The sequence below is a fragment of the Muntiacus reevesi genome, chromosome 2 (assembly GCF_963930625.1).
Source record: "Muntiacus reevesi chromosome 2, mMunRee1.1, whole genome shotgun sequence".
NCBI lineage: Eukaryota > Metazoa > Chordata > Mammalia > Artiodactyla > Cervidae > Muntiacus > Muntiacus reevesi.
Genome location: NC_089250.1, coordinates 35,481,372 through 35,497,632, shown reverse-complemented (window position 1 = coordinate 35,497,632; position 16,261 = coordinate 35,481,372). Strand labels below are relative to the sequence as shown.

Genomic DNA, 16,261 nt, shown 5'->3' with positions numbered 1-16,261 from the left:
AATAAAATTTCGAAATACTCTTGGAAAGGTCTTCTTAAGCAGAAGGAAAAGAGCATTCACCATTCAGAATATACCTGCCCATATGAACATTTTCAACTTCCATTTAACAGTGGTACTATTTAAGGAAGAAAAAAAGGGTAAATGACTAATGAGAAAAAATGGTGTTCAACCTAAAATGACCCAGAGGATTAATATCCAAAATACAAATAAAGAGATACTGCAAATAAATAAGAAAGTGATAAACCAATAGAATGATGGGAAAGGGATATGAACAAACAAACCAGAGGAATAAATGACCATTTAACAAGTGAAAATGTGCTCGATGTCAGGAGTGATGCACACTTCACACTTAAGACACCCTGTTTTCCCCCATCAGATAGGTAAAAATTATAAGAACGTAATACTGAATATTGGCAAGAATGCAGGGGAAATGATTTTGAATGCAATGTCCACATACTGTTAAGTGGTGCAACCCCTTTGCAGAACAATCTGGCAACATCTATTAAATGCATACATCTTTTCTCCTAAAATACAAAAGTAACAAAACCAAGGTTTTCATTAAGAGTAGTCTGGTTCATTAAACTGTGACACAATAGAAAACTATGCATTCACTTAAAAGAAATTGGAGGATATACATATATCTATATATACAGGCATATACATACACACACACCTCCTAGAAATACCTCTTTGAGACATATTGGTGAATTCTTCTACTTGGTGTAGAAGAAAAACTAGGGAACAATCCATAGAGTATGATAAAATCTGTGATTAAAACATAAAGAAAAAAGACAAAACAATGTTATTTATATACATACACTTTTATGTACATATGCGTGTTTAATGTATAGAAAATTACATATGCATGCATGTAAGTGTTTAATGTACAGAAAATTACATATGTATGCGTGTAAGTGTTTAATGTACAGAAAATTCTCACAGGACACTCATCAAACAGAAAGGAAAGGAGATGGAGGGTGAGGGAGAAAAGTGGTTGAAAAGATTTCTTTCCTTTTTTATCTATGTATCTTTGATGGCAGGAATGTTCTTCTGTGTTACTTGTATAACTAACTGTTTGCTGTTATAGAAAGAAGTAGTAGAAGTGTACACAGGAAGTATTTCCCCACATGAGCACTGGGGTGGCTGTGAGTCGTCCCCTCTTCTTGTATGAGGTCTGCCTTCAGCTATGCTAACTCTGTTCCCTGGAAGACCTGAGAGAACAGCAACCTCCTTGCTAAGCAATCTGCTAACAGTCACAAGGACCCCTGCCTGGCCAAGGGCATGGGGCCTACACGGAGACAGGGAACCTGAGCACCTCACAGGTGCCCACACCCTGGGGCTCCCCTGACCGCAGTGACTCTTGGAACAGTCTCCTTTGCCCAACTTCAACCTTGTTGGGACATGCTGAGCAAAAAAATACTGCAAAGCCAGATGTGTCACAGCAGCGTTTCAGGTTTGCATCACGCAGGCCTGGGAGTATTCTTTCTCCATTCTAAACAGCCTATGGTATTTTTTACGATGGACACCTAAACTATAAATACTCCATGTTAGGTGTAATCAACAAAAATATTTTGCATTCAATTAAACTAAGGCATTCTTTTGGTGAATGGCAAAGCATAAAACTTATTCATTACATAAACTGTAGTAAATTTATGGTTCAAATAAATTTTATCTATAATTTCCCAAACCACTATGAAAACTTAAATCATCCATTTTATATAGTCAAACACAATGTGGGACTATATAAAAATTGAAAAGAAAAAAAAAATTTTTTTTTTCCAAAGGAGCTGCTTTCAAGTTCATGTCTTGAGAAAAAAAAGATTTTCATGCAATTTAAAAATAAAAATCACTTCCTAAGTAAAACTAATGCTCAGCATAAATCACAGTAGAAAAACATCACTCTTGATGGATAAAGAGGAGACAAAATTTGCCAAAGTGAGTAAGTGTGTCTGGGCTTGAAATAGCAAAGAATGACCTGGGCACACAGTGCAAACGAGAAAGCTAGGGTAACAACACAAAATCCCATCTGTGATTCTGCTCTTTTGAAACTATGGTGCCCAGACCCATCCAGGATGAGACAGGTCTCAGCTGGTTGCAGAAGGCTGTTGGGACCAATTCAGCATGGTCAGTGCCACAAAGAACATCCCTCCTCATCACATTCTATGCCACCCCTGCTTTTGAGTGGTCTTAAAAACACAAGCTGGACTTCCCTGGTGGTGCAATGGACAACAATCCGCCTGCCAACGCAGAGAACAATGCATTCAATCCCTGATCCAGGAGGAGCCCACATTCCAGGAAGCAAGTAAGTAAGCCACAGCTACTGAGTCTGTGCTCTGCCCCGAGAGAAGCCCCCACATCGAGAAGCTCACGTTCTGCAACAGAGAGCAGCCCCCACTCACTCTCAATAACAACAGACAACTTAAAAAAAAAAATGCAAGCAACAGCTGCCCAAACCCAGCTACATTCTGTTTTAATAATTCTGAGGAGGGTCCAGGAATTCACATATTTTTTCAAAGTGCTAACTCTGGGGAATTCCAGAAAAGGGGCACTGACCACCCCCATCCCACCTCCTGAACTAGAGCAGAAAGAGGGCACTTCACACACACCTGCATGCCTGAGGTTTTTCCCCTTTCTTGGAAATCTTTATTCTGCGTTTCACTAATTCTTACAACTGATAACGAGGTGAAGTGTTTAACTGAGTCCTTTAATGACATATATCAACTGCAGAACAGTTTTTATCTCTGGATAGGAAGAAAGAAAATGGAAAAAAAAGGGGAGAAGGGGGTGGGGGGATGGGGAAAAAAGTGAGAGGTCTGAGCAAATATGACCCAAGAAATTCATAGTTATGAATGATTAAATTGGAGTGGAGGGTAATGTGAGTAGCATGAAAACTGTCCACACTTCTGTATCTTTAAAGAACTCAATTTAAAAAAAAAAGTCAATGTACGACATTATTCCAAGATGCAGGAGAGGACAAGAGCATCGGCAGGATCCGTCAATACCCAGAGAAAGCCACTTCAGCCCACGCTCTGAGGTCACGCTCATCCTGGAAAGCCAAGGTGATGGCCCTGGCGTTGGTTACAGAACAAGCATGACCTGTCTGCACTGGCTTGAAGCAAGGCCGGTTTTCAGCGTGAAAAGGAAGTTTGTGAGGGAGGGAAAGCGCCCCATGGGCTCTGTACCTGAGTCGCTCCCCGAGCCTGTGGCCAGCGCGGGCATGATGCTGAGGCCGGCCCGGTGCTGCCAACTCACTCCCCTGGAAGGCGGCCGAGATGCCAACCCCTGCGGCCACTCCCAGGCCGACTACCGAGATCTGTGTGTCCCCGTGCAGGCCGTTTCTACAAAGAAAAGGAACACATTAAAAAATAGAAGAGGCAGGATGACTACATGGCAACTTGCTGTAACTAATTCAAAATGCTGATCCCAACACATTATGGGTGAGATCACAAGCTTCACCATTTCGTCTAGAGAGCACAGGCAAATAGGAAGTGGCAGAGTTTTTGATTTTGACGTGGGACTTCTAATTAAAAGCACAAAAGTTCTTCATGCATGTGTCAAGCCTTCTGTAAAGATTTTTCCAGTTGCTTTGAGAATCGCTGACGGCACAGATGGAGGACTTAAGGAAGCTTTTGTAAGCCAGTGTCATTCTACAACTCTTCCCCTTCATTAGAATTCTAAACTGTATTCCTAAATGTAGAAAAGAGTCTGTAAGTTGTCAACAACTTATAACTAATTTAAGTAGATCATCCTAATACGACAACTGCAAATTCGCTAACTGAAGATCACAAACGACCTTGAAGGAATACTAGGATTAAAGCAAGATGTCATTTTAGATTTACAGAACTGCTGATAATCTAAACTAAACCTAACAATCCAAGCTAATATATGAAAATAAATTGGTGTAGTAAAAACTAAGCTTTGCTGGATCTTGAGAAATATTGATTCTTTAAATAACTGTTTTCAGTAATGTTTATCCCCAAATAAGCAATAAAGGCTCTATTGTGTAATAACTAAAAGCAAGGGCTCTAGTGTTTGGCTCAGTCTCCAATCCTGCTAGCCCTGTGATCTAGTTGTTTAACCTCATTAAGCCTTAATTTCCTTATGTGCAAATGAAGATAATAGCAATTTAGAACTGCTTGACCTTCCAATAAGCCAGAGGATACAAAACAGCATCCTGCAAACAATGACTACGATGACTGGGTTTTTTAAATTCAGGTAATGAGATTATAAAATGAAAACATAAAAGTAGCAAGATTAAAATTTACATTGGCCTGACACCTAGAAGGAGGCCATGTGGTTTAAATTTGGACCACAGCTGCCTAATAACGGAAAATACACCGCATTTACATTTTTCAGAAATCAGAAGAACCACACAATGTGTTAAAACTCACTTTTTAGAGCATTTCCCCCCTACCCCGTTCTCTATAAAGCAAGATCAGTGATTTAAAAGCATATTTTAACATATATTAACATGAAAAACAGATACTGTAAACATTTGAAACACTGGCTCACTTCAATTCTTAAAAGCGTTTAAATTGCTGATTCACATTACAGAATAAAGAAAATGAGCTTGCCAAATTCTTCGTGAAGAAACCCAGACTATAAAATTCTATTAAAGCTTTCTAAATTAGCTTTTTAATTATCAAAGTAAATATTAGTATAAAAATATTCACCATCAAAAAGACTATCTTGAACCAAGTAATGGGGTGCAGTGTCTTAAATTCTGTTTTATGTTACAAAGGTTGACGGTGAAAATATGCATACAAACCCATACAGAGATCCTCTCTGTGTTAATTAAAAATGCGATGGCAGTTATTTTAAATACCAAGTGAAAACACAAATCACTAAGCTAAAAATAAGACTTTTAAAAAGGGAAAATCAAGGTTTCATTAACACACATCTCTGAAGCTATTTTCCCTAATAATTTTAAAAGGTAACACTGCTTTGTTTTCATAAGCTATCCTAACAATCCAGATTCAGATTCAACTACATAAAAGTTTTCCTCGATTCAAACACAAAGAAAATAAAAAACAGACCATACATAATTTAAAAAATGCGTTCAATTAGTAAACTTTTGTTCTGCTGCTGAGAAAAAAAGGAAAAATGGTTATAATTTGTAAAGTGTATGCACACATATTTCTACCATTAGGACAAAACGTGTGTATGCAGGTATTTATTATAGTGTGTATGTATGTAATTTAAGTTCTTTATGCCATAAATCACAATTTGTATGGTACAGATTACCTAACTAAAGAAATACACATACTACATAATCTATACCATGCAAACTACAACTTTCTTCAAGCCTTAAAGAATTTACAATGTTTCAATTTCATAAACCACATACAGCATATAATAAATCGATTTATGCTTATAACAAACATCCTATTAAAACTAAAAACCACCTTACATTTCACATCAAAACATCCTTCTGAGTTGATGCTGCAGCCTTCCGCGTATGCCATAGAAAGAAGATGTTATCGTAGCATTTCTCACCTTTTATTTCACAGTAAACACTCAAGGTAATTTTTTCCAAAAATGTATTATTTAAGAAATATATGCTACAAGGTAATTATCTTCTCAGAACATATATAAGTATATCAATAAAAAAAAAAGTGGCTTGATAAAATCTCAACGGGGAAAGTGGCTAATATTCTGTGGAACGAAGTGGAGTTGCTGGGTTTAACTTTCAAACTGAGTTAAATTTCTGTAGTAACCATGATATTTTCTTTGGCTAAACTTACTGAAAATGCTTTGGAATTTGTCAGAACCCAGTTGTGATTATTACTGACTGTTGTATGGAATCGATTTACTACAACACAAAAATACCAGCTGTTACAGTATGTCCTGAGAGGGATTACCGAATATTCTTAAATTGAAGTTCAATCCATCTTTCCATAAAAAAAAAAAGGGAGAGAGACCCAAACGCCAGGAACGAAACTGCGGTGTCAAGTGCACCTGAAACATTTACAATCCCCAACAGAACTATTACAACCCTCCTTTAAAAGGGCTTATTTTTGAAATTTCATTATTCCAGTCATACCTTGCTTCTATATATCACACTGTATCAGGTTCTGCTGGCATCAATCGTGTGGAAACAGTGAAATATGTGACGGTCTAGAGCCTACAATGTTCAATTTCTACCCGCCCTGGGCAACCCTTTGGGGCTCCCGGGGCTCTTGTGACATCTAGTGGTCAATCGCAGAAGTGCAAGTATCTGTAGCAGAAAGCTTTCTGAGATTTCCATTAAAAAAAAAATTTGTCTTAATTGCATCCAATGAAATAATTATCTGAAAAATTTTTGCTAATGTGCACACACTCCTGTGTGTCTCCTCTACTTTCAACACTTCACTACAACACTACTTCACTTCTGACACCACGTGTGGTTTTCTACACATCAAGCAATCCTGTGATCCAGCTGGGTGTCTTTCAATCTAACTCAGTTCTGACACCATCTATCTGGAGACAGCATCAGACCCCACAGGGTGAGGGCTCAGTCCTATAAGATAGAGTCCCCTTCTGATGTCGATATCAAATCCAAGTTATCACCTATGCTTCTGACAAATCAGAGGTTCCCACAACCCCCTCAGGTTCCGAACTCGGGGGAACATTTGCTTATTAGATTGAGGGTGGGTGCTCAGTCATGTCCGACTCTTTGTAGCCCCACGAACTGTAGCCTGCCAGGCTCCTCTGTCCGTGAGATTCTCCAGGCAAGAATACTGAAGCGGGTTGCCATGCCCTCCTCCAGGGAATCTTGCCAACCCAGGGTTCGAGCCCTAGTCTCGTGTCTCCTGCACTAGCAGGCGGATTCTTTACTTAATGCCACCTGGGAAGCCCCCTTATTACATTACTGCTTAGTTATAAAAGGAAAGAATAAGGAACAGAGAGAAGGGACATACAGGGTAAGGTGTGTGGGGCGGGGAGCGGAGTTCCCATGCCCTCCCCGGGAGCAACGTGTCTCCCAACCTGGAAGCTCTCCAGACCCTACACTTTTGGGGTGTTATGGAGGCTTCATTACACAGGCATGGTTGCTTAAATCCCTGGCCTTTGGTGACTGAACTCACTCTCCAGCCCCTCTCTATTCCCAGGAGGTCATCTGGTGGGACTGAAAGTTGCAACCCTCCAATCAAGGCTGGTTCCCCAGCAACCAGCTCTATCCACAAGGGCTTCCCAAAAGTCACCCCATTAACACAAAGGTATGACTGAAAGTAGTTAGTAAAAACAAAAGGCACTTTTATCACTCTTATCACTTAGGAAATCTCAAGGGTTGCAGAAGCAGAAAGGGTTACATAGACACAGGTTTATTATAAATCACAATATTTCACACACACACAGTTATCAACACAGATGAACAGGAAATCCAGTGCCAGACCTAATTTTCCAAACTCCTGTCCTCTCCATTTGAAGGAGTATTAAAGAACATGAAAATGTTTAACTGCCATCATAAATAAACTAATAATAATAACAATATCCCATAATTTCAAGAGACAATAATTGTGCCCGGTAATCCATCTGTAAATTACTTCATGATCACAAGTACTTTCAAGTTACACTTTCAAAACCTAATAACAGTGAAAAAAGAGTAAACTTTCTTTTTCTTTTTTTAACAAATCTGACATTAAAAAAAACAAACTCTACCTGAAAGATGTATGAGTTGCATTAGCCAATGCAAGCAGCACACTGGTATCTGTTACATGATTCAAATTTTCATAAATTATAATTGTTAGAAAATAAAGGAAGCAATGTAGATAAGTGGCATTAATCTGCTTACAGAAAATGGCATTTAAACCTTTTATGCCATCAGTTCTCACAGTGTGGTCTGCAGACCCACTGCAGATACAGTGGTCTCTCAGACCCTTTCAGAGGCGTTCTTTGAAATCAAACTACACTCATAAAAATATCAAGATGTTATTTGCCTTTTGCACTGTATGGACATTTGCACAAATGATGAAAAGCACTGGTGGATAAAACCACTGGTACTTCAGCACAAACCAAGATAACAGTACCAAACAGAAACTATTCATCCTAGTTTTTAAGAGTATTCTTCCCTGCTAAGCACTTTCATTAAAAAAAAGAAGAAGAAGAAGAGAACAAAAAGGCTGACTTTAGAATGCCCTTCATGAAGTAGTAAAAGTAATAACCGACCCTTGCTACTGCTAAGTCACTTCAGTAGTGTCCGACTTCTGTGTGACCCCATCCCTGGGATTCTCCAGGCAAGAACACTGGAGTGGGTTGCCATCTCCTTCTCCAATGTATAAAAGTGAAAGTGAAGTCGCTCAGTCATGTCTGACTCTTCGTGACCCCATGGACTGCAGCCTACCAGGCTCCTCTGTCCATGGGATTTTCCAGGCAAGAGTACTGGAGTGGGGTGCCATTGCCTTCTCTGAACTGACCCTTGAGGCATTGCTAATGATAAAGTGTAAACATTCAAGCATAAAAATACTGGGTTGGCCAAAATGTTCACTCAATTTTTTCCATAAGATGTTACAGAAAAACCCAAATGAACAATTTGGCCAACTCAGTAGAATTTTATAAAACTTGTGTCCACTATAGGTTGTCATCGCCTTGCAAGGCACTGTGTTAACCAAAATCCTGGAACTTGTTCCTACTCTGTACAGGTACATCAGTATCTGCAAACTTCCAGGCTCTTCCGAGAAGATCAGTAGAGATATGAGCGAAAGTGATTTTTTTTTTTGTATTGTGTTTCAACATTTGGATAGTGAACCCGTATATTTTTAAAATTTTCAATGCATAATATTTTTTAAATGTGTGAATAAAAGATCCACTCAGGGACTTCCCTGATTGTAAAGTGGTTAAGAATACACCTTGTGAAGGAAATGAAGTAATTAAACTTGAATTTTAAAAAGTTAATCTGTTTCTCTAAAAAGATACTCTACTTAAACTATTCTAAGACATTTTGATAAAAGCAAGATGAAGTATTAAAAAAAGAATCCACCTTGCAAGGCAGGAGACTCAAGTTCAGTTCCTGGTTCGGGAACTTAGATTCCACCCGCTGCAGGGCAACTAAACCTTCGCACCTCAACTACTGAGCCCTCAGGGCACAACTAGAGAGTCTGTGAACCGCAGTGAAAGACTGGACATGCCGCAACTTAGACCCGACACAGCCAAATAAATATTTTTTAAAAAATAGTTCAGTTCAGTCACTCAGTCATGTCCGATTCTTTGTTGACCCCATGAACCGCAGCACACCAGGCCTCCCTGTCCATCACCAACTCCCAGAGTTTACTCAAACTCATGTCCATCGAGTCGGTGATGCCAGCCAACCATCTCATCCTCTGTCGTCCCCTTCTCCTCCTGCTCCCAATCCCTCCCAGCATCAAAGTCTTTTCAAATGAGTCAGGGCTTCACATGAGGTGGCCAAAGTATTGGAGTTTCAGCTTCAACATCAGTCCTTCCAGTGAACACCCAGGACTGATCTCCTTTAGGATGGACTGGTTGGATCTCCTTGCAGTCCAAGGGACTCTCAAGAGTCTTCTCCAACACAACAGTTCAAAAGCATCAATTCTTCGGCCCTCAGCTTTCTTTCTAGTCCAACTCTCACATCCATACAAGACCACTGAAAAAACCATAGCTTTGACTAGATGGACCTTTGTTGGCAAAGTAATGTCTCTGCTTTTTAATATGCTGTCTAGGTTGGTCATGACTTTCCTTCCAAGGAGTAAGCGTCTTTAAATTTCATGGCTGCAATCAACATCTGCAGTGATTTTGGAGCCCAGAAAAATAAAGTCAGCACTGTTACATTATTTACTATAATTAAAATAATTATATTGTTAAAAAAAAGGATCCATTCAAAATGCAGGCTATACCATCAGATTGGAAAATCCCAGTAGGATACATCTGTTTATATATTTTCAGATTCCATATTGCAACAGTGAAACTACCACAAGTCAAGCTGTGATGCACAGTTGACCTTGAACAACGAGGGGTGTGATCTGCACGGCGCCACCGGCACAGATTTAAAAGGACCACAGGATCTACCGTTGGCTGACAGAAGGCCAACTACAAGTCATCGGTGGATTTTCAACTTCATGGATGGCTCTCGTCCCTAAACCTCACACTGCTCAAGGATCAACTGTAGTAACAAAGAATAGCTACAATTAACTGAACAGCTTATTAAAATACACAAATCTATGGCTGGGAAAGGGAGGAGAAAGGTTGGTTTATCTTCATCCTTCAACCAAAACAAAGAGCAAAAATGGAAAGTAGACGCAGATCTAAGAACATAACTGTCTCCAGTTAGGCCAGGCATTAGAAGAATCTTCAATTCACTCATGTTTCACTTTTGGAAAAATAGTTATTTTTCATAAAAACATAACTTATGTTAACATGCGGTAAGTTTAATATTTTTTTAAGTTAACTGAAACCATGTTTTTTAATTTGTTTTAATTTCCAAAATGGTAAATATCAATATACTAGACATAAACAAAATTCCTTGGGGTCTTCAATAATTTTTTTAAGAGTGTAAAAAAGGTCCAGAGGCCCCAAAGTTTGCGAACTGCTCCACATGGTCCAGGCAGGCAAAAATGTTCCACAAAAGGCAGACAGTAAACAAACACTTTAGACTCTGTGGTCTCGGGCTCAACACAGACAATATGCAAATGATGGGTGGGACCCTGCTCCCAAGTATAAATTTATTTCCAAGAGAGCAGAGGGTCAGATTTGCTGGCAGTATCCTACACATTACACCCTATGTGTCAGTGACTTTAGGGGCCAAGAGTAGCATGATTTCTGGCAACAATATTATTGGTTATTCTTTAAGTATTCAAAGAAAGTCAGTTCAAATTTTTGTCAATTTTTTACTATGCAGAAATGTATCCAAAATAAAAGATATGAAATTTTAGACTACACAGTTCCTAATCAGAAACCCAAATCACATTTCAATTTTGTCTATTCCAAGAATCTTAGATTTTGTCAGTGCACATAGACAATTAAAAAAAATATGCTTACCACTGACAATGCATTTGGTGCCATATGTATGAAACTATGCTTTATATAACCAAAAGCAGAAAGCAAAAAATAGGGGGAACACTTAGAAAAAATTAAAACATCCTCACATTTTACCAAGTCATCAGGGTTCAATCAGCATGCAATACAAAACTTAACATATCACAAATGGAAAGGAAAATGCAAAAGCCACAGAAAAGAGGGCTTCCATTGAAAGCATCCTATAAACCTTTGTAGGCAAACGTTTGGTTTGACTACATGGACCTTTGAAAGCTAGGGTTTTTCCAGTGGTCATGTACAGATGTGAGAGCCAGACAATAAAAAAAGCTGAGCACCAAAGAATTGATGCCTTCAAACTGTGGTGTTGGGAAAGACTGAAGGCAGGAGGAGAAGGGGATGACACAGGATGAGATGGTTGGATGGCATCACTGATTCAATGGACATGAATTTGGGCAAACTCCAGGAGATTGTCAAAGACAGGGAAGCCTGGCGTGCTGCAGTCCATGGGGTCACAGAGTCGGCCACGAATGAGCAACTGAACAACAACATAAACCTTTGACAACTCAGAAGAGGAAATGTAAGAAACACTGCTTTCTAACCCCTAGGTGAGGACACCCAGGTTTCAAGGCTGTCAGGAAAATCACAGAAGCCCCAGGTCACCTGCTGGACGGGGCATCAGGGCTTTCATGGGAGGTACTGCCTATCACTCACCCATCTGCCCCAGGTATGAGGAATGAACTGCGCTCACCAGTGGTGACCTCACTCCAGATGACCCAAACCATCCACCATAACCAGGGCCCCATGACCCGTGTTTATTCTCAGATGGTCCTCAAGGAAAACCAGCAGCCTTTCCAGCTGTGCACGTTCCCAGCCCCATGGTAAAACCTCTCTTTTGATGATGACCTTTTTCATTATATTTATCTCCTACCACCCTGGCTCAGATGGTAAAGAATCTGCCTGCAAGACAGGAGACCTGGGTTCGAGCCCTGGGTCAGGAATATCCCCTGGAGAGAATGGCTACCCACTATAGTATTCTTGCCTGGAGCATTCCATAGACAGAGAACCCTGGCGGGCTACAGTCCACGGGGTCACAAAAGGGCGGGACATGACTGAGCCACTACCACACACACACACACACACAACTAAAAAGTCTTGGACAGTCTTCAAGATTACATCATCAACCAAGAACAAACCACTTTTGTTGCATTTAACTCTTTCCTCTAACTGGTGGGGCCAGGAAAGAATTGATAATTTCTGACTTGCATTTTCCTTGTATGTGTGTGCATGCGTGCTTAGTCGCTTAATCGTGTCCAACTCTTTATGACCATTTTCCTTGACTAATTCTCAATTCCAGACCCCTCCCCAAATTCCACCAGCATTCCCTGAAGTCCTCTCTACTGGAGAAACTAGCCATTTTGGACCATTAAGAGACATCAGTTGGGCTTATGTCCCCCACTAGACTTCTTTGAGGCTGGAGCCTGTATCACCATACCTCCCTCAGAACTGCAAATAGCCCCCATCAGAAGTGCTTCTCTGTGTGACCAGCTCCAACCTGCTAAGGGCTCAAGAGCTCCCAGAACTCTGACCTGATGCTTCAAGGTCAGTGTAACTTCATGGTTTTACGTACAGGGAGACAGCACAGACTAAAGATGAGAGGGTAGATTGGACACAAGACAGACCTCAGATCAGAGTCCAGCCCTGCCTTCCAGGTGGACTCCAAAATCTTGGCCAGGCTACTTAATGAAATGAGATTAAATGCAATGACAGCAGTAGAACACCTAACCCACAGGAGCCAATCAACACATGACAGCTTTTATGTATACTTTTCAACCACACTTTCATCACTCTCTACTTCTCATTTCCTCTAATCTAGCCAATATTTAAGGCCCTATAGTGAAAAGAAGACAGACTTTTGTGGGAGACAGTCCAGTCCCCTGATTCTACCCGTTCCTACATGCACAACTTACAAGGTATGAGACCTTGTGAAATCAAATAAAACCAAAGGAAAAAATACACACACACACACACACACATATAAATGTGAGTGACAGACACCACTGAATGTATTCAATTTCTCAGACATTAGGTTAAACGCTCAACATGTCTCAATTTTCACAATATTTCATAACATGCACTGTTATCGGTATCTTACAGATGAGGAAATAATTCTAAGCCACAGCTTGAGGGGATTCTAACGTCAGTGTGTGAGACTCCAAAGGGCAGGTTGGTAACCACACTACACAAGCCATCTCTTCACTCTGAGTTAATCCCATCCATTCAGTCCCCTCAAGTGGCAGAGGGAAATCATTTCTAGGACTCATTATGTCTTGTGATGACTAAATAAAAATATCTGAAGCACTGGGAACATAGCAGATGCTCAAATATTAGCTTCTCCACCCCCTCAGTCTTCCCTTTGATATCCTTTTATTTTATCCTCTTTATTTACAAGTAAGAAAGCTGTCCTTCTCAGATCCACACCCTCACTTGCTCCTGAGTCACCTGACGACATGACTTCTCGGATGGACCCTGACGCCTTGACCTGTAGCAACATGGAGGCAACAGGCTGGTTACTTCCAGGAAAATGCAATTAAGAGCCTCCTGAGATCTGACACCTCATCTTTCACAAGCTTCCAACGTTCCAGACACCAGCATCTCCATCAGCCCACTTGCCTAGCAGAGGACAGCATGGAACAGCACCCCCACCAACACATGATGGACAGATAGCAGAAGCAAGAGATGAATGTGCTACTGGACTGTTTGCTACTGAAGCACAACCGAGCCACTCCTGATGGATAAACTCATCATGTGCAGAAATCAATGGCATAATTTCTAAATAACATAAATCATGTAAGTACTTAATTTACGAGGTACTAATTAATATTGTGTGGTTCAAAACAATAGTGCCTTAAAATATAGCCTGCTAAGAACATCTGAAATGAATCTGGACATTTATAAACATGATTTCATAGGTTTATTGATAACAGAAATCACGCAGATTGTATACTGCTGTCAGTTTCTCAGGCCTGCAACAGAGACATCAAAAAAAAACTTTCCAAAAATCAATTCTTAAGTGCAAAATATTAATTATGTCATAACACCAATGCTAACTGTATTTTCTAAGTAAGGACAGGACCAAAGAGTTAAACTAAACACACAAGGGTTAATGCACAATTATATGTGCATTTTTAAAGCCACGATAGTGATAAAATAAAACATCTAACTCAAAAACCCTCTTCATTTATAACACAAACAACTTTGTACTAAGTTTTCCTCCATACTCTTAAAAGAAACCCTCACATTATTGCACATGAGATTTTGTTCACGTTCCTTTTAACATTCTCATCTACTTTACTGCTGTCCAGCCACTCGATTGTGCCAACTTTTCGTGACCCCATGAACTGCAGCACACCAGGCCTCCCTGTCCCTCACCACCTCCTGAAGTTTGCCCATGTTCATGTCCATTGCATCAGTAATGCCATCCAGCCATCTTATCCTCTGATGCCCTCTCTCCTTCTGCCCTCAATCTTTGTCAGCATCAGTGACTTTTCCAATGAGTCAGTTGTTCACATCAGATGACCAAATTACTGGAGCATCAACATCAGTCCTTCCAAGGAGTATTCAGCGTTGATCTCCCTCATGGGATTGACCAGTTTGATCTCCTTGCAGTCCAAGGGGCTTTCTGGAGCCCTCTCCAGCACCACAGTTCAAAGGCATCAATTCTTTGGCACTCTTGCCTTCTTTATGGTCCAGCTCTCACAACCATACATGACCACTGGGAAGACCACAGCCTTGAATATATGGACCTTGACTATCCAGACCTCATCTACTTTAATGATACACAAAAAGCTGAAAACAAAGAGAACAACCCCCTTAAGAATAATTCAAAACCCTAATGTTATATTGTACCAAAAAAGTGAAACCTACTATTGATGAAGACAGTACCTGTTCTGGACTGGCCCTTCAAGTATTAAAGAGCAGAGAATCTCACACCTAGAGTCAGTGATACCTCAGTGTAATGAACTGAGCATTTCTTTGTTCACATACCTTTCAATGTTATTTTCTTCAACTACTTCAACATTTAAACCATTAATATTAGTTGCAGGAATCTACTGACTATATTTTGTAAATTTTTAGTCTGCATATCACAACTCTGAAAAGAATTATTTTCCTTTCCAGAGTGAAATGAATGAATAGAAAAGGGGGGAAAAGCTAACATTTCCAAAGTTTCATGTGAGGATGGAACAAAAATTAAGTTGCTAAGGGAAGTAACATGCCAGTCATTGTTCAAAAACCACCGTTTACCCAAAAGAACATTCCACAGAGCTCTGCAAAGCCTTTGAGTGGACTTGCAGACACATTGTCTTATATGAACACACTCTGGAAGATACAATGTGATAAGGAGAAACTCACTTTATGATTCACTTATGTCAGGAAATCTCAGGGTTGGAGGGCGAATATGAAGGAAGAAAACAGCCCATGCAGAGACAGAAAAAAAATTTTAAAAGCCACGGGGAGACCGGCTGTAAGACACTTCCTACACGTGCGTTTCTCAGGGGAGACAGGTCCAGGTGGGAACAGCAAATGACACAGACTCTGAGCACATGGGCACAGCTAATGGGCTGCGTGGGTCTCTCCCCAAAGGGCATCTCAGTAGACTCCCTCGGCCACCCTTTCCAGAATCTCCACGCATACACCTCCCCTCACTTAATGTTTCTTCTCTGTGCTCATCACCATGTAATCACTGTATTTATCTAGTCTACTGTCTTTCCCACTAGAATATCAGCTACAAGAATTCCCAGTTGGAGAAGGAAATGGTAACCCACTCCAGTATTCTTGCCTGGGAAATACCATGGACAGAGGAGCCTGGCGGGCTATAGTCCATGGGGTTGCAAAAGAGTTGGACACAACTTAGCGATGAAACAACAACAAGAGACAGAGGTAGAACTTGAACCCAAATAAAGTTCTATGTCTTTCCTACAAAAAAAATAAAAGAATTCCCAGTGTCTTAGACTAGTGTTTGCCAGTATACAATAATAGGCGGCTCCCTAATGTTTGTTGAATAAAAGAATAAATGAGTCGACAGTGGATCCACTGTCAATTCCTGCTACAATGATATTTTGTTTTGCTTTTTATTTTTAGTCTATTTTATTTTCTTATTGGAGTATAGCTGATTTACAATGTTGTGTTAGTTTCAGGTACGCAAAATGATTCAGTTACATATAGATAAATATTCACTCTTTTTTTTTATATTCTTCTCCCTCTGGGCCATTACAGAATATTGAGTAGACTTCTCTGT

General features: G+C 40.1%; 1 protein-coding gene across 2 annotated transcripts in view; it reads right to left on the bottom strand.

Annotated features, from left to right (window-relative positions):
* The window catches only part of MPP7 (MAGUK p55 scaffold protein 7), a 219,660-nt gene that overhangs the window by 160,609 nt on the left and 42,790 nt on the right, over positions 1–16,261 (bottom strand). For both annotated transcript variants that reach the window (XM_065921254.1, XM_065921255.1), the window contains exon 2: positions 3,183–3,338. In XM_065921254.1, coding sequence (XP_065777326.1) covers positions 3,183–3,219 — 37 coding nt within the window. In that variant the 5' untranslated portion in view covers positions 3,220–3,338. The remainder of the gene's footprint in view (positions 1–3,182; positions 3,339–16,261) is intronic.